A 26,952-nucleotide genomic window follows, 5' to 3' on the forward strand; every position below is an offset into this window, starting at 1 on the left:
ATCTATGATCCAAAAGTCATACAGACTTCAGACAGGGAAAACATTACATCTATGGATCCAAAAGTTTTGGGAAACCAAGAGCCCTTTCTGACTAGACCTGTCCACTTCAAGAGCCTTATCTCATCCCCAGGCAGTCAAGAATAGCACAAGTCTCAGATGTATGCAGATGCCTCATCCAGATAATAAAGTGCACATTTAGCCATTGTGGCACTGTATTTCATGAAAAAGGAGCTGGCCTTGTCCAGATCAAGCCCCACTTGGGAGATCAGGAAGCCAGTGGTGTGTAGAAGCCTATTCTGAGGTCCTTGGAGGAAGGGTAAGATAAAGTTTAGATAGGTAGACAGAGTAAAAGGTAAACAGGTAGATAGGGAGGGAGGGGTAAACAAGTAAACATTCAGCTCTTCAGTTTAATTCTGAATTTTGCTGGTTCAACATCCCCTTAGAACACCTCTTTGTCAAGAGACTGCCTAGACAATTGACCAGCTCTCCTCATCCTAATGCTTCCTTGCTTCCAAACTTAAATGACAGCTGCAATGCTGCTCAACTTTCAGCCAGTACCACCTGTTCTCATGATGGAAGGAACTACATCTGTCGGGCTCATAATAGAACAATATCCCTGAGCTCCAGGATGCCTTCCTTTCTGGTTTTCTTGAGGGGTGGGGAGTTAGTCCATTCTTTCAATATATTTTAATCTTCATTTTTCACTTATGAAGACTCAGATGAACATCTGTATGCCACCTGCATCCTAAGCAAAACATGGTGAGAAACTAGCAAACTAGAAGACCAGAAATGCAAGGATAATGGCAAGTGTCAGTGATAGGGTGGGAACAGTCTGGGATTCAGGGTGGCTGGTGGTACATGTCCCAGCAGAAGGTGATCAGAGTTTGGACTTGACGGGTTCCTCAAAAAGAGCTGGGAAGATAGGAAAATGAAAGGGATTTCAACTCAGATCTTCTTAGACATAATCTAACCAGGGCTTTTTCTTTTTTAGCAAGAATGCACAGGAACGCAGTTCCAACTGGCTTGGCATCAGAGGGTGTGGCCTAATATGCAAATGAGCTTTTGATGGCTCTTTTCTACAAAAAAGCCCTATGCTAAATAATGGAGATGTCAGGGGGTGTGACCTAATATTAAAATGAATTCCTGCTGGGTTTCTTCTACAAAAAAGGCCCTGAATCTAACATTTATCTTTAACATCTACAACCACTGGCTTCCTAATGTGAATCCTCAGTGGAAAAACATTTTAAAAAAATAAAAGGTGGAATAAGAACTTTAAAACCATTTTGAAGGCCTTAAGGCAGTCTGCCCATCCTGTTGAAACATCACATTCTTCACAGCCCTATGACTTAATGTTTTCCTCCCTGGATGCTTCCACTTAATCCCAAAGTTACCTCTTGGTCTAATTGTCATGACTGCATTAAAAAAAAAAAAACCCAACCTCCTTTTGATAAGAAGCAAAGGCTCTGTGGAATAAGCAAGCCCCTTTGTAATGTTTCACTATTTTGATCTTGAATGCACTTCTTTCTTCTTATTTCCCCTTTTGGGGATTTGAGACTAAACAGACACAAAAGCACTCTGCCTTGAAATAAAATGTGTTACCTTGGCAAAAGCAAAGCCATCTTTCTGAACTGGGATTATTGACTCTTAAAGTGTGCAACAGAATTTTAAATGACTTCCAGGATAAGACTGTACTCTCCTTGTGGATTTTTTTTTTTAAAAAATATTTAATTAAAAAAAAGGTTTTGGGAAAGGTGGCAAGACAAAACTGAAACTGATTGAAAAAAAAGTGGGAAGGAGACTGCTTGCTTGATTGGCCAAAATTTGCTTATGAACTCAAAAAGTGATGCAGGTCTGCAACCCATTTTTAACATGGGCCAGATTATAAACTGAGCAAAAGCTAATAAGACTTTCCACACAGATGCGGGCCCTGAAAAAGTCATGCAGCAGACTGAGGTGGCAGAATCTTGAGGTGATACTGGGGACTGTACTACTTCAGGCTGCATTTGCAAATACTCTTCCATGTAAAAATATCCTATGTAATTTTTAAAAAAATAAAAACCCAACAGTACATGTGGGTAAAGGTTCTAGGCGAATCCAAGCCCTGCTGAAAGTGTTAATTTGTACATACCCAGAGTCTTTTATTTAAAGATGCATTCAAAACACAGACTCTGAGTGACATAATCCATTTTACTACCTCAGGTTCAATTACTGTCAACTTAAAAATAAAGGAGAGCCCATGTAGAATCAGAATGCTGCTGCAAGGGGAGAAGGGGATCCTGCTCCCCCTCATTTTCTCTCAAATGGTACAGAGGAAGTTTTTTCCGTTTTTGCTGCTCCATGTGCACAGAATATTCCACATGGAGCAGCTAAGAAAGGGAAATATCTCCCCCTCCCACACAGTTTCTGTGCAGAAAATGGTGTGTGTGTGGGTGTGGGTGTGTGTGTATGGCAGGAGCCCCTCCCTCCACAGTAGGGTTGTATGCCCAGTTGGATTCTCCTGTATTTTAAACCTGATGTTACCTGCAGCTGCTATGTAACTGTAAGCAGAGAGTTATGCCCAGAGATTCTGGACCCAACCCTTTATTAAAAAAACTCCTAACATCTAGTTTGGCCCTCAGCAGATATTGAGAAAGACTTTTCTCCATCCGAGACTCAAAAGAGTCACTACCAGTCAGAGTAAACAATACAGAGTTAAATGGAGCAATAGCCTGAAAGCATACTCTTCAGCAGCACTTTGCCTAAAAATCTTAGCTGGTGCTAGGCTTGCCAGTCCCCAAGCCCTGTTGGGGGACCCCTCAGTTTTGCAGGCTCCTCCTTGCCACCAGCCATGTGGCTGGTGCAGCGAAGCCCTACCCCAACAGCCACAATGTGCCTTTCCACCTTGGAAGGCTTAGAAGAAGCTTGGAAAGTGTGTATGCTTTTAAATCACAGTAGAAGCAAGGCTGAATGGGGGCAGGGCATGCTGGCAGAGCCACTTGGCTGTTCCCAGTGAGTCTGTGAAGCTGTGAGAAAGGAAGAGAGCCCAGTCCCTCCATTTGTTTTACATTCCTTTCAGAAGAAATTTGCACAGTAAAGAGTAAACTAGAACCTTTTATTTCCTGTGTTAGTCTGAAGGAGTTGGTTGAAATACAGCAGATAGTTACATTCAGTAACTCCCATGAGTAAATTGTCCCAGTGAGATCACGAAAGTGTGTGTCTGCTAACTGGCTATCCCACCACCAAGACCATCCCAATGCCAAATGGTCAGTCAAAAGGATGAGGCCATGATTGACAGAGCAGGTCTTGGCAGGCAACCACATTTTCCCTGCTTCCCCCTTCCGCACTCACAACAAAATAGCCACACACACACCCCGCTCATGAAAAGGAGCTTGATTCTCTAGCAGTACAGCACATCATTTGTTAATAGTCATTTTGCTTACAAATACCAGACTTTTACATTTTTAAAATCACCAGTTCCTAGATTCTGTGCTCAGGTATACAACTGTGGTATGAAAGGTCAGTTAGCCTGCTGGTAATTAACATTAATACATCATTAGAACAAGGTCCTTGATTGGCATTACAGCCTCGATTCATTAAATATGTATATGCTCCAGTGAGGCAGAAGGATCTACGAAGTGGGCTGCCTGATGTGTCTCTGTGTGCTTTACTGCTCTGGATTTACACAGCCCTGCTTTGGTCAGCCTCCACTGGAAATTTTCTGTGTCACTGCATCAGGGGAGCTTTAAAAAGTCCATTAAAGACACAAGAGAATTACCGTATTCTCCTGATAGGAAATTTGGCTCCCACTGTGTCTTTGTATGAATCCCTACTGTGAACGGTGGGGGCATAGGGGAACAGCTGAGAGTAGCAAAATCCTGCTCTAAAGCTAAAAGTAAAACTTTTATGAACTAAGAGTGAAATGTACCTTCACTTTGAATTTAGAAACAAAAAGTTTGCCTCAGCTATCTGGAGTTTGGGGAACAATGATCAAAATCCTCCAGAGGAAGTGTGAAGCGTTGACTTTGTATATTTCATTGATATTCTAGCCCCCCTCTTTCCTTTTGGCTGGGTACATCTTCTAAACGTAGTGGGAAAACCATCTGAAATATGCAAATCCAAAGTTATCCTCTCTCACAGCGCTGCATTATCAGTGAAGTACAGTTGCCTAGAAGGAGAACGCATCCCTTTTCCTATGAGTATCCCTACTCCAGAGATCTAAGAAGCATTTTACATTCCCCTAAAACTTTTTACAATTTTTACTTTATGTGGAGATAATGACTTAAGCTGGAAAGAATGAAACAAGAGCTGGCAAAGGAAGAGGAAGGGTGGGAGGGGGAAGCAAATTGCTCAATGGTAAACCTGGACGATAAGTCAAGCCTGATTTCCACTTGTGACAAAGGACATCAGTGCTTTAGAGCCAGAGAACTCTCAGGAGCTTCTCTTGCAACGCTCATTTAGGATTGAGTATGTCACAAATAATCATCATTTCTGCTCTTGATCTGAGAACTGCATACTCAGTAGCCCTGCTCATGTTACAGTGAATGCACATATACTTGGCATGTACATACCATACATCTGTTTGTAACAAAGAGTCAATGTGTGTTCACTTTACAAATGATAAATGTGCACTTTCTATCACACGCTCAGCTGTACATTTGTTGAATGTAACATGTGAATCATTTCATGTCTGTATAAAGCAAAATCAAATGCACACTGTACATGGATTGTATGTGTGTCACTGTAACCTGTGAACACCGCTACTATAAGGGATGTTGTCGCTACCAGGCAGCAGACCTGTGATTGTGATTCATAGATCCAGAAGAGGTAAAACAGTTGGCTTAATTCCATATGCTGTTAAGATAGCTATGCCACACTGATTCAGACCCACATTCATTTATTCCTCTGTCTGAATGGGGACCATGATGCATAATTGCAGATAATAACTGCACAGGCTGTACAACAAAGATTTGCTATGTTTATGAGGAGACATTTTGTGTCTTTACGCACATTCAAGGATTAATCCTGGGACCTGTTTTGTTCAACATCTTTATAAATGATTTGGATGATGGAATAGAGGGAATGTAAAAATACATGAGGGACGCATAGACACTACCTTATACAGGAAACCTACTGACTGACAAACATACCTGCATGCCTCCAGCTACCATCCCAAACATACCAAACGATCCATTGTATAAGGTAGTGTCTATGCGTCCCTCATTTATTTTTACAGTGGTGTCCAGAAAATGTATTTCTTACATAGACTGGTTCATTGTCAGGTTGATGGTAGAATGAAAGTAATTGAATGCTTGGTGGAATGCATCCAGGGCTTCTTTACCATGTGTCCATGGTATCCTACTGGGATCATTTCTGGAGTTCAGCACAGGTTCTGGCTCCAAGCATTGGCCACTTCTAGTGTGGAGAGGGATCTCCAGGGTCATCTTGTCCAACTCCCTGCACAATGCAGGAAATTCACAAATACCTCCCACACACACATATATCCCCAGTGACCCCTGCCCCATGCCTAGAAGATGGCAAAAACCCCTCCAGGATCCCTTGCCAAATGGGCCTGGAAAAAAATAGTTGACTGACCCCAAAGCGTCAATCAGTATTTTTCTGGGTGTGTAAGAAAGGGCCACAAGAACTAAGCACTGATACAACCCTTCCTGCCCTCCTTCTCATGATCAACCTAATTCACAGAATTATAAGCACAATAAATCCATCAATAATACATGAAACAACATCAGTCTAAAGTTCATTAAACACATACACCCAGACAACACAGTCACTGAGTCTAACAGCATTAACAATACCATCTCAGGCTCATTCACTTGTTCATCTTCCAACATTATATATGCCATTAAATGCCAACAATGCCCCTCAGTTCTCCACATAGGGCAAACAGGACAAACCAGTTTGGTGTAGTGGTTAAGTGTGCGGTCTCTTATCTGGGAGAACCGGGTTTGATTCCCCACTCCTCCACTTGCACCTGCTGGCATGGCCTTGGGTCAGCCATAGCTCTGGCAGGGGTTGTCCTTGAAAGGGAAGCTGCTGTGAGAGCCCTCTCCAGCCCCACCCACCTCACAGGGTGTCTGTTGTGGGGGAGGAAGGTAAAGGAGATTGTGAGCCGCTTTGAGACTCTTCAGAGTGGAGGGCGGGATATAAATCCAATATCTTCTATCTTCTTCTTCAAACCCTACGCCAAAGGATAAATGGACACAAATCCGACATCAGGAATTACAGAACTGAGAAACCTGTTGGAGAACACTTTAACCTTCCTGAGTATTTAATGGGTGACCTCAAAGTAGCTGCTTTACTGCAAAGGAACTTCAAGAACAGAATGGAGAGAGAAACTGCTGAATTTCAAATTATCACGAAACTTGGAACAAACACCTCCCCAGGACTGAATAGGGATACTGATTTTTTTATCTCATTACATATACTAAACCAACTCTCACTGAGTATAGCTGTGCATCCAGTGTTCCAATGTATTTCTCTTTTAGAACAGTGTATCAGAATAATGGTTTTTTTGTGTTGACATGTTCAAATGAGGGATGTGGGCTGTTTGTCTCATTACATATACTAACCCACCTTCCACTATACTTTAATGCACCCTGTTTTTTATAAGGGCTAACATATTATTTCTCTTTTAGAACAGTGTGTCAGAATTTTTGTTTTTGTTCTTTTGTACTGACATACTCAAATGGGGGATATTGGCTGTTTGTCTTATTGCATATACCAACCCACCCTGGGGCAAACTATATGGATGTTACAATCTCTTGAGTAAACATGCTCTCTATTTAAACTAACAAAGCCAGAATGTTACCTAGATTTATGGCACTCCTACAACAGCAGTCTGCTTTTTATCACCTAGTGTTTTTTCAGCCGTTTTGTCCTACACTAACAAACACAGATCCTATTTGTGATTCTTTTTATCTGCTAAAAACATTTCCATGATTCCACACTGCAAACTTGTATTAAGAATTGCTGCTTGCCATTCCCATTTTGCCTGATGAAGTCTGCTTAAGAGCATACGAAAGCTTACATTCCGAATAAAACTTAGTTGGTCTTAAAGGTGCACTTGTCTACTGCTTTGAACTCCAGAAATGTAACAGAGGCACAGCAATTTATAATAAAGACAATGCTTTTGAACACATACAGATTACTGTATGATCAGGGAAAGGCAATCCAATTCTTCCTTCAGTACTGCTGGAATTAGAAGAAGGTTTCCTAGGTTAGAGTAGCATGCAAGAATATTAGAGAACCAGTATCCTTTCAAGAAATTAATCATTCCGTAAATTAAATAAAAAGCCCTTTACAATAGGAAATCTCTGCATCAGCACATGCTGATGCCTAACATTTCCTGTGGACTAAGTTTCCCAGACTCTGAGCAATATTCAGGTAAAATTCTATTATGATGATGCCGCGGGGTGGGAGGGTGGGAGGAACCATCGACCTAAAAAAATCATGATGATTTACAGAATCTCCAATGTGAATTAAAACAATAATATTCCAGGGACATTTATGATGAGCTATTGGCTTTTCTAAAGCAATTAATCTATACTACAGCTCTCTTGCAATGTTACTGCTAACCTCAAAGGCAGCAGGATATGACCGAAGGATTCCACTGGCTCATGAAGATGCAACTTAAGGCTTGATCAGAACTGAATGCTGTCGGAACCAATTCACATGCGTACCACTTCTTCCAATTTATTCATGGCAGAAAGCTAGGCTGCCATCAGTCAATTGCAGAAAAGTTTCTTTGAAAAATATGCTAACACTTCAAGAAATTTAGGGGCTGCAATCCTAAGCATATTTTCCAGGAAACTAAGTCTGCTGAACTCAATGACACTTCTCAGTGTGTGTGTGTGTGTGTATTTCATGCCAGGTTAGATATATGGAACTACATTTCAAAAGTAGAAGAATTCCATCCAAGGATCTTACAGCTGCTTCAGTACTAACTTTAAAACAGCATCAGATGTGCACAATGCTTTAATTTCTGTAAGGGTAAAACTCACTAGTTTTCATCGGCATACATTTAAATATATTAATGGGCATATACACAACAGCAAAGCTTGATGCTATAATCATTTTCACCCCCCCCCCCATTTTTGCATGCTTCCATTGCAAAACTTTCTGTTTTGTCCATATGCGTTAATAATGTTTCCTAGTTGTTTCTTTTTTATGCCATTTTTAAACCACTGAAACAGAACAGATGCAAAGATACCATTAAAATGTGAACAAATGTGATGGGGCGGGGGGAAACTGACACAAGGAAAAACAGAAAACAGCCTGAAAATAAAGACTTGTAGGCTCAGTTTGGAAGAAACCAAAGCTAAATGGAGATTTTCAAGTCAAAATGGTGGGACATTCCTAACCAGTCTGGTTCCTTAATTCCTCACATCTCTTGAGGTTTTAATGCTGAAGCATTAATACCTACTGATCACAATCCTTCTGACCTTGGAAATCATGACTCCACAGGTGATCCCACACCACTGCTTACCATAAAGCTCCAAGATCTACTGGACTCCAATAATTTTTACATTTCTTAGTGTCTTCAAATGACTCTCTGCCTATCTCTCTCAGCCAGTCAACCTCCTCCTCCTTGCCTATGAATATGGTGTTCTTTTTCCAAAAGCAAAGAGCCAACCCGTGCTTTCCTCTGCCATATCAGGACAGAAAGTGCTATCAAACACCCCAGGAAACAGTACTACTGCATCTGCAGGGAGCACCCGTTAGCTGCCTCTAACTATAGCTTGACCTGAAAGTTCCCAATATTTTGTGGACCCTCCCAACATCTGGCTGTGTCCCAATGGCAGCTATTTTATAGTGGTTTCTACTTTATCAAAATTCCAAAAGCACCCACAAGTTTGGCAAGTTTGGAGACCCCTGGTCTAAAATATGGTTTGCTTTACAACCTCCAGTTAGTCCCAGTTTATACGCAAATCCCATTTTCTTTCCTGTCTCCAGGCAGGGAGGGAACTTCACTATAATGCCACGCCTGTATCCAGGAAGCTGTAAACAGTGTTGCTACTCAGCAAATCACTGTTTTTGTATTCCACTGTTATAACAAACCACAATTAGATGTCACAACAAACCACAATTAGGTGTCACAACAAACCAGGGTTTGGTTTATCATGACATCTGAATGCAACCCGTACGTGTGCCACAGAAAGCAAGCCCAAGTGCCACATACCTGCTCCAAAATGGTGTTTATTCTTTCCACTTCACAGTCTATCAAGTATCTTTTTTCCTGCCGTTTGTCCATTTCCTCAATGATTGCCTTAAACTCTTGAACATCCTTTATACTTCCCACAGATCGAGCTGTCACTTGCCAGTTATTTTGCACAGCGGCTTCCATAATTGCCTGGAGAATGGCAAATCCTGTAGATGGGCGGGGGGTGGGAGGGGATGGAGACATGAAAACAGGTTGAATTAAGTGAGAAAAACCTCTTATCTCACCCAGAAACTGATGTAGTGTTTACCACCCAGGAAAAATGAATAATCAGTAGCCATTCTCTGGCTATAAATTTCACTACAATGGAAATTCAGCTCTCGTCCTGCTAACAGTAACCTTCTCAATTTAGCAAAGTTACTTGTACATAGAGACTGTTCACACAATATTCAGTATGCAGTTTACAAGGTTCCACACATTCTAATGAAAAACATAAGTAGATATATGTCCTTCCCAACCAAAAAAATATCCCAACTAAATTGAGTTTTCTAGATAACCACAATCTACCCTATAAGGAGCCCTATGGCGCAGGGTGGTAAGCTGCAGTACTGCAGTCCGAGTTCTGCTCATGACCTGAGTTCGATCCCGGTGCAAACTAGGTTCAGGTTGTTGGCTCAAGGTTGACTCAGCCGTTCATCTTTCTGAGGTTGGTAAAATGACTACCCAGCTTGCTGAGGGTAAAGTGTAGATGACTGGGGGAGGCAATGGCAAATCACCCCATAAAAGGTCTGCCAAGAAAACATCATGATGTGATGTCACCCCATGCATTGGTAACGGCTCAGTGCTTGCACAGGTGACTACCTTTACCTTTAACCCTACTTTTATTTATTTATTTATTTTATTACTTAGGCTTCTAGGACAACCTTCCCTGCATCCAGGGCTCAGAGAGGCTTACATCAAAATAAAACACTGAAACAACAATGCAGTCAAAACCAGTACTAAACAGCATTAAAACCAGAGTCTAATTAAAACAATCTAGATGATGAATAGACAAAATGTCACCACTCCCCAGCTTCTGAAGGCGGGGGGGGGGGTTGCTGGGGAATCTGGGAGCACCAGATAGTAATTGTATCATCATGGTTCTCAGCCAAAGGCCTGGCCTACGTGAGCAATCACAGTTAAGTGAAAAGCAGAAAAAACAAAGAAAGGTCACGAGTCTTTAAAGTTATGCACTGGGACAGGAAAACAGAAACCTTAGTGCATCTTTCCTCTCTGACTTGTTTACGAGGAGCATATGGAGCTGCACAGACATTATTCAGGTGCTTGCTGTACATATCAATTGTTATTATTTACTAAACTGTAGTCTTGCATTTGGATAGCAAGAAACAATCAGTCTCTCTTTGGAGAATCTCGTCGCTTTACTGTTATTTATATTGAGTTGTAAAGGTCTGATTAATGGCTTTTCAATAAAAGTGTGTGAAAACATAACTCAGTTGGGATATACCACTAAATCTCATTTTCCTGCCCATTCTATCCTTGGAGAAACTCTGGAGAGGAAAAGATAGAAACCGGGAACAAGAAGAGGGGAAGAAAAACTTAATCCAACAAGTTGAATTAAGAAACCAAAATGTTAATTACCACAAATATAAGGGCCAAATAATATCAAACATACAACATAAATAATATCCAATATACCAAAATACAGGTTATATATTAATAAATTAGACAAAAACAGATACAGGTCCAATAGTAGCCTCAAAACAGGATAAAAATCATTTGTAGGTATCAAGCAAAAAACATACGTGACCAAGACCAGCAATTTCCCCATGCCAAAAAAGCACTGAGGAATTATTTCTCTATTTTTATTACTCTGTAATGCCCATGGGGCACCAAAAGATGGGAATCATCACCAGAGCACTATTTCAGCATGGGAATAAAAGCTAGGAGGGGAGGCAGGAGCTCTTCCTCTTCCTATGGTGGTGTTCCAAGCCCATTTGGGCTCTCCTTTATTTTTGTAAAAGCCATTTTCAGCAGTTGCCATGAGGCTGCAAGGAATCCAAGCTGGATCTGGGGAACCTGGACCCAATTCTTAAAAAAAAAAATGAAGGTAGTCTGCTGTGCAAGCACCAGTCATTTCGGACTCTGGGGTGACATTGCATCATGTTTTCATGGAAGACTTTTTATGGGGTGGTTTCTTATTGCCTTCCCCAGTCATCTACACTTTCCCCCCAACAAGCTGGGTACTCATTTTACCGACCTGACCTCAGAAGGATGGAAGGCTGAGTCAACCTTGATCCAGCTACCTGAACCCGGCTTCCGCCATGATTGAACTCAAGTCACGAGCAGAGCTTGGACTGCAGTACTGCAGTTTACCGCTTTGCGCCACTTTTGGCAGTTATCATGAGGCTGCAAGGAATCCTAGCTAGATCCAGGGAACCTGGATCCAATTCTTTTAAAAGCTGCAAATGTCTAGTTTAGCCCTGTTTGTGTCTCTCTAAGCATTGAGGCCTTTGCATTGGGCACCTACAGCACATACTATAGTGTAGGGTTGTCATAGGCAAGTTCCCTAAATCCAAACAACCTCATTTATATCCCATTCAGATTGCTTGCTAGTCATTTGCAAATTATGCAAATCATTTGCATTTTTTTCCAGTGAATTTGCATCTCCTCCAGTTAACTATGGCACAAAAAAGTTGGAGAAGGAGCACAGAAAACACATTTTCATCTGCCCCTTTGCACATGCTGGGATTAGCTCAGTCTCTTCTGAGATCAACTCTGGATGTGATGCTTCAGCAGTATATAGCTCTGTAATTAACATGCAGCTGAAGTTCCTATGTACCTTTGGGCTTCTTTTTTGTGTTTTGTGTTTTCTGCCTTTCTGAACCTTTGACAGTTAAATAATACACACCCACACCCACAGCACCCCTTCGCTTGTAGCATTCAGTCTAAATTTAGCACAAAGGCAAAGTCTTTAGTCAACGGCAGTAAAATTTGAGCCACTTTTCTGTGCGGGCTTACTTCCTCTTGATTTCACTGGTTCTCATGAAAGAACCATCCATGCAGTGTGAACAGGATTGCAGCCTTGAAGTCTAATCCTGCTTTACTCTGAAGCAAATCCTGTCAATTTAAATGGAACTAACTTCCAAATGGGTGGGCATAATACTGCAGCACTAAACATCTTGAGTGTCCTCCAACAGTATGCAGTAATACTGAGTTTAAGAGTTTCTCTGCACAATTTACAAACTTCAGTACGAAACTCAAGCTGGCTGTATCAGTCCATAACCTCAGCTGAGGTTATGGACTGATACAGCTGAGCCTCAAGAAGCACCTTCACAGATTCCTTGGCCGCAGCTGGCTACACTGCTGCTCCCCAACCCCACCCCAAGTCTGTAAAGCTTCAATATGCTTTTTATTGGCTTCCCCAATTAAAGCCTATGCCAGCGGAACACATCAAGGAATAACCGAATTCTCTCCAGTCTCCACAGCTTCCAAAGGCAAAGGCACCTGAAAGAATGGACTAATTTCACAACCTCTTTCCACTAGCTAATGCACCCAATTTGGTTCCTTTTGACTTGCTAATGCAACATCTAAAATTGTTTTCCGGTTTTAAAAATAGAAAGATCACTTTGTTTTCCGTCAGCTTTCAGCCTCACAGGCAGAGCTTGGGAAGGAACTGATACCTTTACATTTTTAAGAGAGAGAAATTTCATTTCAATTACATTACTTGTGGGGGGGGGGGGGAGGAAATGCTTTTCCTGAAAATTACTTACTTTCAGAACCCAGCTAAAACCTACAAAGCAGAAAACAAACCAAGCTGTAGCTTCTCAACAAGCTCAGAAAAAAGCAGCTCCTATTAGGAAACTGAAGCATTCCCCTGGGCTTCTCATGACTGTCAATCACAGCTATGACTTTCTGAATTGGCTCCAGAACAAAGGCAAGGCAGACCTGCATAATGTATTAATATCCTCACTCTGTTTTTATAATGCATTTGTATTTTGTTATTTGTTTTATTTGGCAAATGTTTTTAATGCTTCTGTACATCATCCAGAGCACTGCAATAGCAGAGATTGGGATACTACTACTGCTGCTGCTGCTGCTACTACTACCACTACTACTACTACTAATAATAATAATAACAAGAAGAGGAGGAAGAGATGAAGACAGTCCAGAATGCCTGCCTAGGCATCTGCTGCAAACTGGAACTCTCTAGGCAATGGTCAAAAATAGCATGGGGGTGGGGAGTGGCATCCATAGAATGAAACTAACACCTGGCCCACCATGCAATCCAACAGCCTTACAGATGGAGCTCTTATTCGACATGGAGCAGGACATTGGCTTTAGGATTGTCAACCTCTGGGTGGTGACTGGAGACCTCCTGGGATTACAACTGATCTCTGGGCAACAGAAATAAGTTCATCTGGAGAAAACATCCACTTTGGAAGATGGACTTTATGACATTATACCCTGCTGAGGTCCCTCCCCAAACATTGTACTTCCCCAGCTCTACTGCCAAATCCCCTAGAATTTCCAACCCTAGCCATTTTGAACACAGGAAGCGACTTCTTTCTTGAGTTAAACTCCACAAGACTCATCTGGACAGTAAAGGAATGGACTGGGAGACTTTGCCTGGCCAGGAATTTGACCCAGGCTGCAAATCTGCAGAAAGGGAAAGCAGCAATTAAGTTATTGTGGCAATTACCCAAGGCACGCAATGTGGACATGCGGCTTGCTGGTATTCGCTTTTTATTTCATGTGGCGCATTAAAAAATGCGTGGAATGTAATAGCATTAAATAACACTCTTAAAGCTCATATTAAGGTAATATCGACTCATTTAGCAGCTTCAACAGAGCAGGGAGGCAGCATGAAATGAACAAAGAGCAGCACAGTGGGGAATTTATGCTTGAAGTGGGCCATTCCTTCCTTCTGAACAACTGTGACTGGGACGCAGACAGAATCAGAGCAAACTGCTGAGAGTTAATTGCAGAGCAGCTGGGGAAAGTAATCTCCTTCTTGAGGGCTACCTTTACGAAAGCTTTTTTGGGGGGTGGGGAGCGCAGGGGTTTGCATTCTGGCTCTGCTATCTTTCGGATGGCATGTAATGCTCCCAGTGTCAGGCAAGACACTGTCGTTTCCTAACTGTAAGGATTCCATCTTGGGTCAGGTTGGAATCAAGCCTAGCCTTACCCAGGGATGCTGAAACACAGGCCTTAGACTGTAGCTGGAGAATGGAGTGCAACAGGGAACAGATCTTGCTAGGCTGTCCAGGGAAGTGCAGAAGGCCAGGCTAGCACCTGGTTGGGAAATTCCAGGAGATTTAGGGATGGAGCTCAGGAAGGGACCTCAGCTGGGCATAATGTAGTTTTCCAACCTCTAGGTGGCATCTAGAGCTCTCCCACAACTCCAGTTGACCAAGATCAGCTCCCCTGGAGAAAATGGCTGCTTTGGAGAATGGATCACATGGTGTGATATCCTACCAAGGTCCCTCTACATGGTCCACACCTTGAAGTCTCCAGGAATTTCTCAACCCAGAGTTGGCAATCCAACAATGCCATAGAGTTTGACCTCCAAAGTAGCTATTTTCTCCAGGAGACTTGATCTCACTAGTCTGAATGGTTGTTCTGGAGGTTGGCAACCCTAACCCAGGCTTCTAGAAGAGTCCAAATTGATTCCTATTTGCACAGGCCCAGAAGCTGCATGCCCTTGCTTATTTCTGTGCCTGAAGGGGACTAAGCAGGCACACAATTTTGCTCAGTCAAGGCTACCTGGAACTCCTGAGAAATGACAGGAAGAGTCTCTACATTTGCTTCAGTTTTTTTTTCTTTTGGAGCAACTATGGTTGGGTCTTCCAGTCTCAAACTAATTCACTGCATCTGCACACTCTTGCCTCAACTATAAAGGCAGGAAAAAGCAGACCTGGGCCATGCAATAAAGCTCACTGTGTGACCTTGACTTGCTCCCTCTGTATCAGACTAACCTACCTCAGATAACCTACCTACCTGAAGATAAAATGGGGGGGGGGGGACTATGCAGGCTGTCTTACGCTGCATGGTAGGAGGGTGGAATAAAATGGGTAGATTGTTGTATGGATATAGATAGAAAAAGAGAGAGCTAGGTCCCTTCCTGCAGAAAAAAAGCACTACTGATGGTTGATTCATCCATGCTGTTTTTAGATATGGCAAAGCCCCCAGGAGTTGATTTTGCTACATTGCTTTCATGTGGCGAGCATGTACTATACAAGGAATAGAAGCAGTGTGCTGCATTCGAAGGGTCCAAGCTAGCCAGTTTTTTTTTTTTTTTGGTGTATCTTGCCTTTCACAGTTTCTGTCACAAACAGCTTTTGTTTATGCAAGCCCTACAATTCTCCAGCACAGCCTTGGTGGGGGGGCATAGGGGACCCCCTCCTCCTTTTTTTCAAGAGCAGAAAAACTGGCCAGAACCGAACCAAGCAGCCAACTGGCAGTGCAGCATTGATTTTGTTAAATCACCTTGTGGTGACTTTTCCATAGCCTTCATTAATGTACCATTTGGCCCCAGTGATTCATTAACTGCTTTATGGATTGGGCTGCCTTGGCCTCTGCACTTCTTTATAAGACATTCAATTCAGGCTGCTCCCAGCGCAGCGTATATTTTAAATGTAAAACTTTTTAGTGGGCCTTCCTGCCTCCCTTAATGATGTCCTGACTTTCACTGTTTAATACTTCTTGAACGCTCTTGCTTTGGTACGTGTGCACTTTATTGCCTTACAATTAATACATGCTGTGCTTGGGAATACTGTCTGGCTTCCCTGCTCCCCAGAGACCACTGAAAGAGAGGCATTTACATATGTATAGTACAATGAACTCAGCCTTCCTTAACATCATATTTTACAAAGATGGCTGTGATGTTTGAGACAGTGTTACGATTCCTCAACATGCCGGAGAACGAGGAGGTGCAGTGCTCAGTTACTCAGCAGCCTACAAATGAGATATTTTGATAATTGAAAGTCTAAGTGCAATTAAAGGAAATTTATGGCCATTTTTAAACTATGAAAAACCTTGCCTTTTATTGTTTGCGCTTAAGGGTATTTATTACTTCATGTCTGGAGTCTGGGAGAATTTGTGGATCCATCATACTGGAATATAATGATGCTGTCCCGTTGCTTTTATGGTTTTGCTTTAAATTCATGGGTTTCATGTTGTATTTCATGAATTCTTGGGGGTCTTTGAGAGTTTCATTCATGTTCCTTGGTGGAAAAGATCCCAGAGTTTGGTACTCATGAAACAACTGTCTCGGTGAACTGCGAAGTTCTAAATCTGGTCAGTACTTGGATGAGAGACCTCCTGGGAATCTGACTGAAGCAATCTTGAGTAGATGAAAAGCAGGACATAAATGCTGTTCAATCAAAGGATCAGTCAAATAAAGATAACTGGAGGTGGCAGGAATAGGATGGGCTGCTCATGATAGGCAGGGCAAATTGGGAAACACCCTGACCCACTGTATGATGAAGGGCAGTTCTCGTAACAGCCCAGTTGTGGCAGGGTGACTTGGAAAGAAATGTCCTTGGTGGTGAGCAGCATCAATCATGTATTTAATTCTCTGTGTGGCATATTTGGGAAGAGGAATACGGCTCAGCACCAATGCTCCCTCTAAACTGTGGGATCTTATGAGCAAAAATTCTACTTTGTGAGCTACTGGCATTAAAGTTGTGAGCAAGCAATGTGGCTACTCCATAAATTAGTTTGCTCTGGGGCATTTTTCCTGAGCTAAGACAAAAATGTGTGAGCCAGAGGCTAAAAAATTGTGAGCTAGCTCACGCTAACTCAGCTTAGAGGGAATATTGCTCAGTGCCTCTTGGGATGGTGGATGGTAACTTGGGGAAGGAGACGACAATGTGTGAAACAGGATGTTTCAAATGACTTCTCTGAAAACCTGGAGAATAAAGGAAGATAAAAGTGAGGTAAACTAAAATAAGTAAAGATTAAATACTGCTAATGACTTAACAACAGACGAAGAAGAAGAAGAAGAAGAAGAAGAAGAAGAAGAAGAAGAAGAAGAAGAATTGCAGAATATAACCCTCCCCTCTCTCTGAATCAGAGACTCAGAGAGGCTTACAATCTCCTTTATCTTCTCCCCCCACAACAGACACCCTGTGAGGTGGGTGGGGCTGAGCAAGCTTTCACAGAAGCTGCCCTTTCAAGGACAACTCCGATGAGAGCTATGGCTAACCCAAGGCCATTCCAGCAGCTGCAAGTGGAGGTAAGCAAGATGTAATAGCTTTTTCCAGAGTAGTTTTTCCGCTATAATGAAATGTTTATGAACATTCCTAGGAAAGCCTTTCACCTCCTTTTTAAAATAGAGTGTTCCAACATTTACAGTGCAATCCTAAACAGGACTACTCAGAATCCTACTGAAGGCTCCTCAAGGAAAGTCTTAGAATGCACTGTTAATTGTAATATTGGGTTGGAGTGCGGTACTAGCTTTTTCATCTGGAATTGTCATCATGCGTTCATCCTTTAGCATCTCAGCCACCCTAATACTAGACACTAGCATATCCATTCCAAGTACCAATGCACTTTCCCCCAGCTAGCAAGTAGCACTGAACATGACTGTTCTTAGCCTTTTTCTTTCTTTCTTTTTAATGAAATGCTACTTTATTAACACCACCAAGTTTAGAAGATAATGTCAGCCAGGCCCTTAGGTAAATATACAATAGGCAGAGAAGAACCTTCTACAATGGATAGTGTATTATCCTTGATGTGAGTATACTTGTCCTTATTTTCATCTGTGATATGTTGGAGAATATGGCTGAGTACAGACGGGTAGCTTGGGCCGGCATGACTCAGAAGAAAGCCGGTTTAGTGGAAAGCACCCTGAGGATGGTCAGACAGCACCCCACTGCCAGAAAAGGGATAGGCTGTACACACCCTGAAGGATTGGTCACACCACACAAATGCATGAGCGACACTTCCCTGGCACTCTCCGGTTGTTCAAATGGCTGGGAAAGGCACCCCAGAAGTGCTTCAGCAGTTTGCTACCACTTACTACCTGGTAGCTTTTTGAAATGGCAGAGTGATGGCAGAGGACAAGGCAAGTGCAGGAGTGAGGCAGAACCCAGATGTGCACATTCGAACGAACAATTTAAATCCAGATGTGGGCCGTTCCTGAGCAGCCCAAATTGGCCATCTGAATTCAACCTAGGAGTGTATGCTGAGTCCCTCTACATGTTGTCAGGTATTTAACAGTGCTGAATGCTAGAAACATAATCCTTTTCAAGAATGAAAGCTCAGGTTCTCTTGGCTAAGAACAGCTAGCAAACTGGGGAGGGGCCTTATGTGTCAGTGGTAGAGCATCTGATTTGCAAGCTGATGGTTCAATTCTTGGCATCTCCCATTAAAGGATTTCAGGCAACAAGTATAGGAAACTATTGTCTCCACCTGAGATCATGAAGTTAGATAGCCTAGTGGTCTGATTCAGGATAAGGCATGTCCTTATGTGCTTATGCCCAGTTTTGAATGTAATCTCTCTTTCTTTGCAGTTTGACTATATTGTAACCATGGCCCAATTTTTGATTCCTGAAAATCAGGGCTGCTCCTTCCCATGTGCAAAGCTCAAACCAAATTGATCTTTCACTGTCAAAGGGGAAACCAATACTAAATTTAAAGCTACTCTTTTAGACCACCTCCTCAGAGACTGGTATTTTTCAGATAATACCAATAACACAGATAAAGAGGCCTCTGCACCTTGTTGAATCACACCATAAAAGCTTGTGAGAATCCATCTTTTCAAAATCAAGCTAAGAAATGGAAGGGGGAGGGAATGAGTTGAAGAGTTCATTCAGCTAGATGTAATTTCACCTTTGGCAGCAAAGACCCCCCCCCCCCCGCACCCACACACTTGATAAGATAGTATTGTGAAAATCACTGAACACAATGTAAGAAAGGATAGATCAGATAACGTCTTGTATCCAGTGGACCATATTGGCAAATATCTTTGGTAGCATGAAAATCTTTATGACAGACACGAAGTATATGAGAGCAAGAAAGCATCAGTAATTCAAATCACTCTCCAGCCCAGCATACTCCCCTTTGTGAGGAAAAAGTATAAGAAACGAAGAGCTGTGCCAGCATCCATCCGGGATTTCTAATCTCCATGGCCCCAGGAATTGAGAGGAAATGGAAAGAGTGTTGGGGGAAAAAACCCACTCGTACCCAATAGAAGTGTTAATACTGTGAGGTTTTATGGATATTTATCTCTCACAGATAGTTAGTATAAAGACTTGGTTTATTTATTCTCCTATTATTTGTTGAACCAGTTAACTATTCTGTACTACTATGTAAATACTGATAATGTTATATAATATGTTATGTATTGCGTGTGCTACTTAAAAATTTTAAAATAAAAAAGAAGAGTGTTGGGGAGAGGTTGTTTACCATCTGAGTCTCCTGTCTTCCTCTTGTTCATTTGTGTGACCAGGTAATTCTGCAATTCTTTACCTTTGTGAGATGTCATATCTGCAAGGAACACCACTGTACATGATTATGAGGATGACCCATTACCCCACAGGCACTGTAGCCAGGAAATTGGAGGGGGGGGGCTGACAGGGGGGGCAGTTTAGCACAGAAGAGCTGAGGAAACCATCTAAGCGGATTGGCTGTACAATGGAATGGAGAAGCTGCTCTTATTTTGTTTTGCTGGAGCAGCCAACATTTTCCCAGGTCAGGGCTAGCTTTTTAGAAATGCTAATAACCTTCCTGACCAAAGACAATGACATGGTCAGTTTACACCTTCAGCTAGTCAATTACTACCCAGCCCTACAACACTTTAAAAATGCTAATGACAGCTAGCAGGGAAATGAAAAAAGCTTTTGCCTACAGAAGGGTTCCCCTCCCTCCCCTCAGTCTTTCTGTCTCTCCTATCAGAGCAGACACAGACACCATCAGTTTTCTGACCAGACTGGTAGGAGCCCTCTTATAGCTACAGGCCTGTCACATCTGCAAATAACCCTGCTGTACATGATGATGAGGACAAGACCCATTACCCCACTGAAGTTGGAAAGCCCGTTCTTGGCAATAGGGATCAGTTCTCCATATGCCAAGGTACAGTGCTGCCAGGAGTCTGAGAACAAGACAGTCAACTCTGCTATGATCAACATACCTATGGAGAGACATGGTCCAGCTCAATAATTAGAGAGCCAGTCTGGTGTAGTGGTTAAAAGTATCAGACTGATATCTGAGAGACTCAGGTTCAAATCCCCATTCATGTAATGGAAGCTCGACGGGTGACCTTGAGCCACTCACACTCAGCCTAACATGGCTGCTGTGAGGATAAAATGGAAAAGAGGAGAATGATGTAAGCTACTTTGGGTCCCTATTGGGTTAAAAGGAACTAAGTAAGTAAATAAATATTCACAGAAGACAATCTAAAGATGGGTGGTGAACTCCTGAACTCAAAAATTCTGGAATGTGGGTGGGGCCTAAGGTGAGAACTTCTAGGCCAAGGCATGAATACATGAAGCTGCCTTACACTGAATCAGTACTGACTGCTGAGACTGGCAGCAGGGTCTTTCACATCACTTGATCCTTTTAAGTGAAAATGTGGGGATGGAACCTGGGATCTCTAGCATCAAGCAGAATCTCAGAAGCAGAATGGATCCATTGATACGGCAAATCACAAGAGATGGAAGTGCATAAATGCTGTCTATTTACCCAAGATGTACAGATTAAAAAAAAAAACAATAAAGCAGATGGGATAGAGAGAAAACAGCCTCTCTCCTTGCTTTTCTGGCAACACATCCAGCCTGAATGCCCGCTTCTTCTTTCTGATCAGTTGGCAGGGCTGCCTAAACAAAACCAATGTTCTTTCATGCCCCCCCACCCTGGCAAGCTGCTTCTCCCTCCCTGCCCCACCCAAATAGGAGGATGAAAAGTAAAGATAAAGGTAGTCCCCGGTGCAAGCACCAGTCGTTTCCGACTCTAGGGTGACATTGCTTTCACAACGTTTTCATGGCAGACTTTTTACAGGGTGGTTTGCCATTGCCTTCCCCAGTCATCTACACTTTCCCCTGGGTACTCATTTTACCGACCTCGGAAGGATGGAAGGCTGAGTCAACCTGAGCCGGCTACTTGAAACCAGCTTCCGTCGGGATGGAACTCAGGTTGTGAGCACAGAGTTCAGACTGCAGTACTGCAGCTTTACCACTCTGCGCCATGGGGCTCTTAAGTAGGAGGATAAAAGGGGCTAAAAGAAATGTTAATTTGTTTCTCTTAATTCTTGGATTGCCCTCCTAGTCAGGACTGCCCTAGACTGTCTGCCACTCCAGGCAAGGCTAACCTATGGTGCTCCCCGCCGCAGTGATGTCATAGAGTCACATGGGGGGCACCTAATTCGGCACCCTCAGAAGGCTAGTATCCTAGGCAACTGCCTAGTTTGCCTAGTGGCAGAGCTGGCCCTGCTCCTACTTTTGAGACTTAATGTGCTTCAGTGGAAAAGACTCTGCTCTGCATGCAGAAGGTCTTAGATTCATCTCCAGCCAAAAAGGATCAGACAGTAGGTGCTGTAAAAGACCTCCACCTGAGATTCTGGAGAGCTTCTGCCGGCAGACAAGACTGGCCTTGACAGACTGATGGTCCAATTCAGTCTAAGGCAGCTTCATGATTGTTTCCGCAGATACAGGATAAAACATTAGACAAAGATCTGAGAAAGAAAGTTTGGCTCAGCAGCTGCTTCTGGTGAGTTTTAAAACTTATGGCAACTCACAACATGCTCATCAACCTGGAATGTGCATGTCCAAAAGTGTGTGTGGATATGTGTGTAAAAGAATCCTTCTGTGCTGGCTGGTGTTCCACTGAAGATGCAAATGAGTACATGTCTGCCCATGTTTATGTATTTATCTAAGGAAAAGGGATCTAATTAGGAATCATGCAGTTAGTAATTAGCAGGTTAGTGGATAACCTCAGGCACTGCGTGAGACAGTTGATCTGTGTTCCAGGAGGGTTGAGTGCTGGGAGGCAGGGATTAGTGAATCTATAATCAGGTAGCTCTCAGCTGGAGGCAAGAAGCCGCTGCTGGCTTCAGTGAGTGCCAGAAGCCAGATTCAAAAGCTGCAAGGGTACATTTGGCTTGTTGAACTATTTCTGAGAAACAATAGAGGGGAAAGATTAATTGATTTGAATCTCTCGTCTGTCTCAACCTCTTCCAATCTGAAGGTCATCCTTTTGGCAAAAAAAGTCTCAAAGAGAGCACATTTGCCCTTTAACAGGTTCTTTTAAGGCACAATTCCTGGACAAGACATGCCATTTCTCCTAGCAAAAACCAAATTTGCATCCTGAGTCCTGTTTATGTGTGGTTGGGATCAATGTAGTTGCTGTTGCCGACATGGCTATTCTTGCATCATTCCAGATAATGGTTGCATCATCCACCTTTGTCTAGATGGCCAGCTGCCCTGGGGTGAAATGTTCTCTCCAGCATCAGGAGCTTGGTCATAGTGGACTACTCAGCCTGATAGTATGAGTTTTATGAAACATCATTGAGTGCTGATATAGAGAATAATAGTAACCTGAATGGGTTCACAGGGCTAATTCTGTGCTCATGTATCATACTGGTAAGGTAACACTCTTAATGGGACAAGTCAGCACACTACAGAATCATGTGGTCCATGGGAGTGGCCATCAAGACAGTAGCCACATCATTCCAGAAAATATGTTAAACATGGCATTAGAATCAAGTCACATGTTTTGTGGGTCCAGCTAGGGAGATGCGTGGACAACAGCAGACATTATAATTTACAAATTGATAGTTATATAGTACTTTGATTTACATAGGACAGCTTCTTCTGTACATATCTGTAGCTATTGCTTCTTCCCTCACATTTTATCACCAATCATTAAAATAAATCAGGAATTCTGGCCAGTAATGCTACGGTCCTGGAGGAGGAGAGAAAATGACACCATCCCTTTGGTTAATTGCCCTGACCTGGATGGCCTGGCTAGCCCAATCTCATCAGATCTTGGAAGGAAAGTAGGATCAATCCTGGTCAAACTTTGGCGAGAGACCACCAAGGGAGTCCAGGGTTGTTATGCAGAGGCAGGCAATGGCAAACCACCTTTGAACATCTCTTGCTTACGGGGGCACCATAAATTGGCTGTGACTTGCAAAAAAAAATCTGGTCAGTTACAGTGCTGAATAGCTAATTAAATGGCTGAATGGCTACTACCCAAGCATTTTAAAGAGTTTCAAATGCACATGGAACTTTATTTAGATAACCGAGCAGACTCTCCATACTTTGAGATTCAGGTTCAGCAATGACTGTTGTTGCCCACAATTTGCATCTATTCCTACATTCATGTTGGCTTTTTGATATGTACCTAGAGGAAGATTGTACCAGCCTCCAGTGATATTTGTCCCATGTGAACCAAGGTAGTTTAGGACAACTAGTTGGTAAATTGCAATGCCTGTTGCATTGTCTGTGCATTGTCCCGAGACAAGAGCCATTTGTCTCTTGACCACCAATTATCAGGTGCAGGTTATCTTCTTTTCCTACAGGGAGCATTACACATCAGAAACCCAACATGAATGATGATGGGGAAGCCTAGAGAATGGAGAACTGACAGATCGTGAACAACCAGGAAGAACCCCTGAAGTACTGACATTTGAAGGCAAGGAGAAAAATATTTTCTCAGTACTTACAAGGTGCAACACAGCTTTTGCTCCCAACTATTCTTTTACACTGAAGACAAAACTAAATTTAAATCTGAAAAGTGTGTGTTCTTATTCAAACTCAACCCTGGGGGTCCATGAAAAACAATGATCTTTTGGCCGTTCCATATCTGCAAAACAGGAATAGTAACAGCCTACCTTAAAAGGATCTTATGAGCTAAAAAAATAATAGTACTGAAACAGTATGAGAAGCAAAAGAGTGGCAACAATGCTTTGAAGTGTGAATAAGAGCCTTCCATAGCAAGGTAAATAACAGCAGCAACAACAACAAAAGAGTGGTTCACTATAGATTCGTTCAGACATTTCTAGTGCAATTGTAGTTGAGTTAGGCAAGTCTAAGTATATTGATTTAAATGGCTCTGCTTCTTATGTAACTGGACAGGATTGCACTGCCAGTACACTGTTATCTGTGATGAAGAGTACATTTATTCCAACAATCGCAGATTTGATGTCCATTGACAGCCAGGTGTTTTCATGTTCAAATATGTAAGGCTCAAGATCCTAAAACTTCTTGTGGAAAGAACAGGATTGCCAATGTCCTTTGAAAAGCCTGAGTCTCCCAGGAGCTCATTCAGTCAGGCATGCACATTCTCTAGGTCTAGACCTCGGGTTGCCAGCCTCCATATGGTGACTGAAGATCTCTTGCTATTATAGCTGATCTTAGGGTTGCCAGGTCTGTGTTAGAAAACACCTGGAGACTTTGGGGGTACATCCAGGAAAGGGCAGGGTTTGGGAAGGAAAGGGGCGTCAGCAGTGTAGAATGCCATAGACTCCACCCGTCAAAGCTGCCATTTTTCCCCAGGGGAACTGATCTTTGCCAGCCGGAGATCAGTTGCAAAAATGGGAGATCTCTAGGCCCCACCTGGAGGCTGGCAACTCTAACTGATCTCCAGGCAAAAGATATCAGTTCACCTTGAGAAAAATGGCTGCTTTGAAAGGTAGATTCTATGGCATTATAATCCACTGAAGCCCCTCCCTTCTCCAAACCCCACCCTCCTCAAGCTCCACCCCCAAATCTTCAGGTATTTCCCAACCTGGAGCTGGCAGGTTTCCTACACACTAAGCTTAGGAGCATGCCATTGGACTGAATGTCTGAAATGACCCTGAGAACTCACTGATTCCAGTGGATTTATAATTCTGTTTAGGATAGGACTGTTAGTCTGTTTGAACACAGTCCAAACTCTTCTTTGTATACATAGCTACCCTTCCACGTGCGGCTCAAATGTAACAACTTCAAACACAGGCTGTAATCTTAAAATTACTGATAACACAAATTAATTTCTCAGTAGTGGAAACTGAATAATGCTGAGTAACTCTTTTTAAAAAATAAATCCAGAAACTGCAGAGTTTAAATAATGATAAATATTATTCCTTTGAAGAAACAATCTCAGGAGATTATGTTAATCAAGCCAGGAATGGCAATTCATATTCTTCATAAATAAAAGTATGTTAGTTCAGTACTACATAGGTAAATATCGCAGAAAAGTCAAATATTTGGCTGCTTCAATTACCTTCCTGTTTTGTCAAAGGATTCTTGATGCCTGACTTTTCAGTCATCAGACTGGAATATATAGTTCCTCCTTGGAAAACTTTATATTTTAAAAGTCTATAGGTACCCAAGCAAGCCCAAAACCTTTTGCTTTTACTCTTCCAAAAGTACACCCCACCTCGCCCAACCACAAATTAAGAATTGTTTGTCATCAGGTCCTTCAGGAGATCAGCTTTGTAACTGGGATATAGCTCAGATCTGAATGTCTGTGTGAAAGTCAAGGCTTTTTTTGAGCAGGAACGCACAGGAACGCAGTTGCGGCTGGCTCGGCATCAGGGACTGTGGCCTGATATGCAAATGAGTTCATGCTGGGCTTTTCTTACCAAAAAAGCCCTGTGTGGGATAGTGGTGATGTCAATGGATGTGGCCTAATATGCAAATGTGTTCCTGTTGGGCTTTTTCTACAAAAAAAGCCCTGGTGAAGTTTTATTACTATTTGATTACAATTTGTTTAAAACAAAGCTCTTTTACTCTGATATTTAGAAGGCCATTAATGATAATCCGTGGTTTTCATATTCACATACTCTATACAAATGTAACATTTTTGGTATTTACCTCAAAGATATAATTGGTCTAAGAGTTTAGTTCAGAAACTAACTAGACCTGAATTAACTCCAAGGACAAAGCCACTCTCTCTTCTGGAATGTTGTGACATCACTATATTCTGCAAAGAGTATGAGAAACATGTGACATGCTTGACATGGGTGGCCAGATATGGGAACAAAGTGATGGGGAAGGGATTTGGGGATGCCAGCCTCCAGGTGAGACCTGTGGATCCCCTGGAATTTTAGCTTATCTCCAGACTACTGAGATCAATTCCCCTGGAGAAAATGAATGTTTTGGAGGGTGGACTCTAGGGCATTGTACCCACTGAGGTTCCTGTTCTCCCCAGGTTCAGTCTCCAAATTTCCTGGAGTTTCTCAACCTGGATTTCACATCCCAACCTCCCTCCCCATCCCCTGCCAGTGGCCAGAGGGACCTAGCAACCCTAGGTAATACATTGGGTTGGATCCAACCAATTTTTCTGCTGGTGCAAAAGGGAGGAGGGGTTCCCACTTTGATCCTCCAAAAAGTTAAGCCAGAGATCATAGGACCTGTGTGGACAAAAGGCATAGAGGATGAGGGATATAGTAAGGATGAGAATCAGGTTACAGCCAGTTTGGTGTAGTGGTTAAGAGTGTGGACTCTAACCTGGAAGAACTGGGTTTAATCCCCCACTCCTCCACATGAAGCTACTGGTGTGACCTTGGGTCAGTCACAAGTTCTTTCAGAGCTGTTCTCTCAAGAGCTCTCTCAGCCCCACCTACCTCTCAGGGTGTCTGTTGTGCGGAGGGGAAAGGAAGGGAAAGGATATTGTAAACTGCTCTGAGACTCTGAGTGAAGGGCAGAGTATAAATCCATTCTCTTCTTCTTCTTCTAGACTGAATGAGAAAGCTGACTGGAGCCAACTCATAACCTGTACACCAGAGAATATGATAACAGCCACAGCTACATACACAGTTTTAAAAGGCATATTAAAAAACCCTCATAATAAGTAGTCTTAATGATGGAAGC

The 26,952-nt window shown here is 42.5% G+C and overlaps 1 protein-coding gene across 8 annotated transcripts in view; it reads right to left on the reverse strand.

Annotated features, from left to right (window-relative positions):
• The window catches only part of GRIA3 (glutamate ionotropic receptor AMPA type subunit 3), a 259,885-nt gene that overhangs the window by 118,031 nt on the left and 114,902 nt on the right, over positions 1 to 26,952 (reverse strand). For all 8 annotated transcript variants that reach the window (XR_009555986.1, XM_060250297.1, XM_060250296.1 and 5 more), the window contains exon 4: positions 9,176 to 9,363. Coding sequence is in view for 7 of the 8 variants with exons in the window: in XM_060250297.1 (XP_060106280.1) it covers positions 9,176 to 9,363 (188 nt within the window). In the remaining variant the exon portion in view is untranslated. The remainder of the gene's footprint in view (positions 1 to 9,175; positions 9,364 to 26,952) is intronic.

Source organism: Heteronotia binoei, chromosome 11, assembly GCF_032191835.1.
Source record: "Heteronotia binoei isolate CCM8104 ecotype False Entrance Well chromosome 11, APGP_CSIRO_Hbin_v1, whole genome shotgun sequence".
Classification (NCBI taxonomy): Eukaryota; Metazoa; Chordata; class Lepidosauria; order Squamata; family Gekkonidae; genus Heteronotia; species Heteronotia binoei.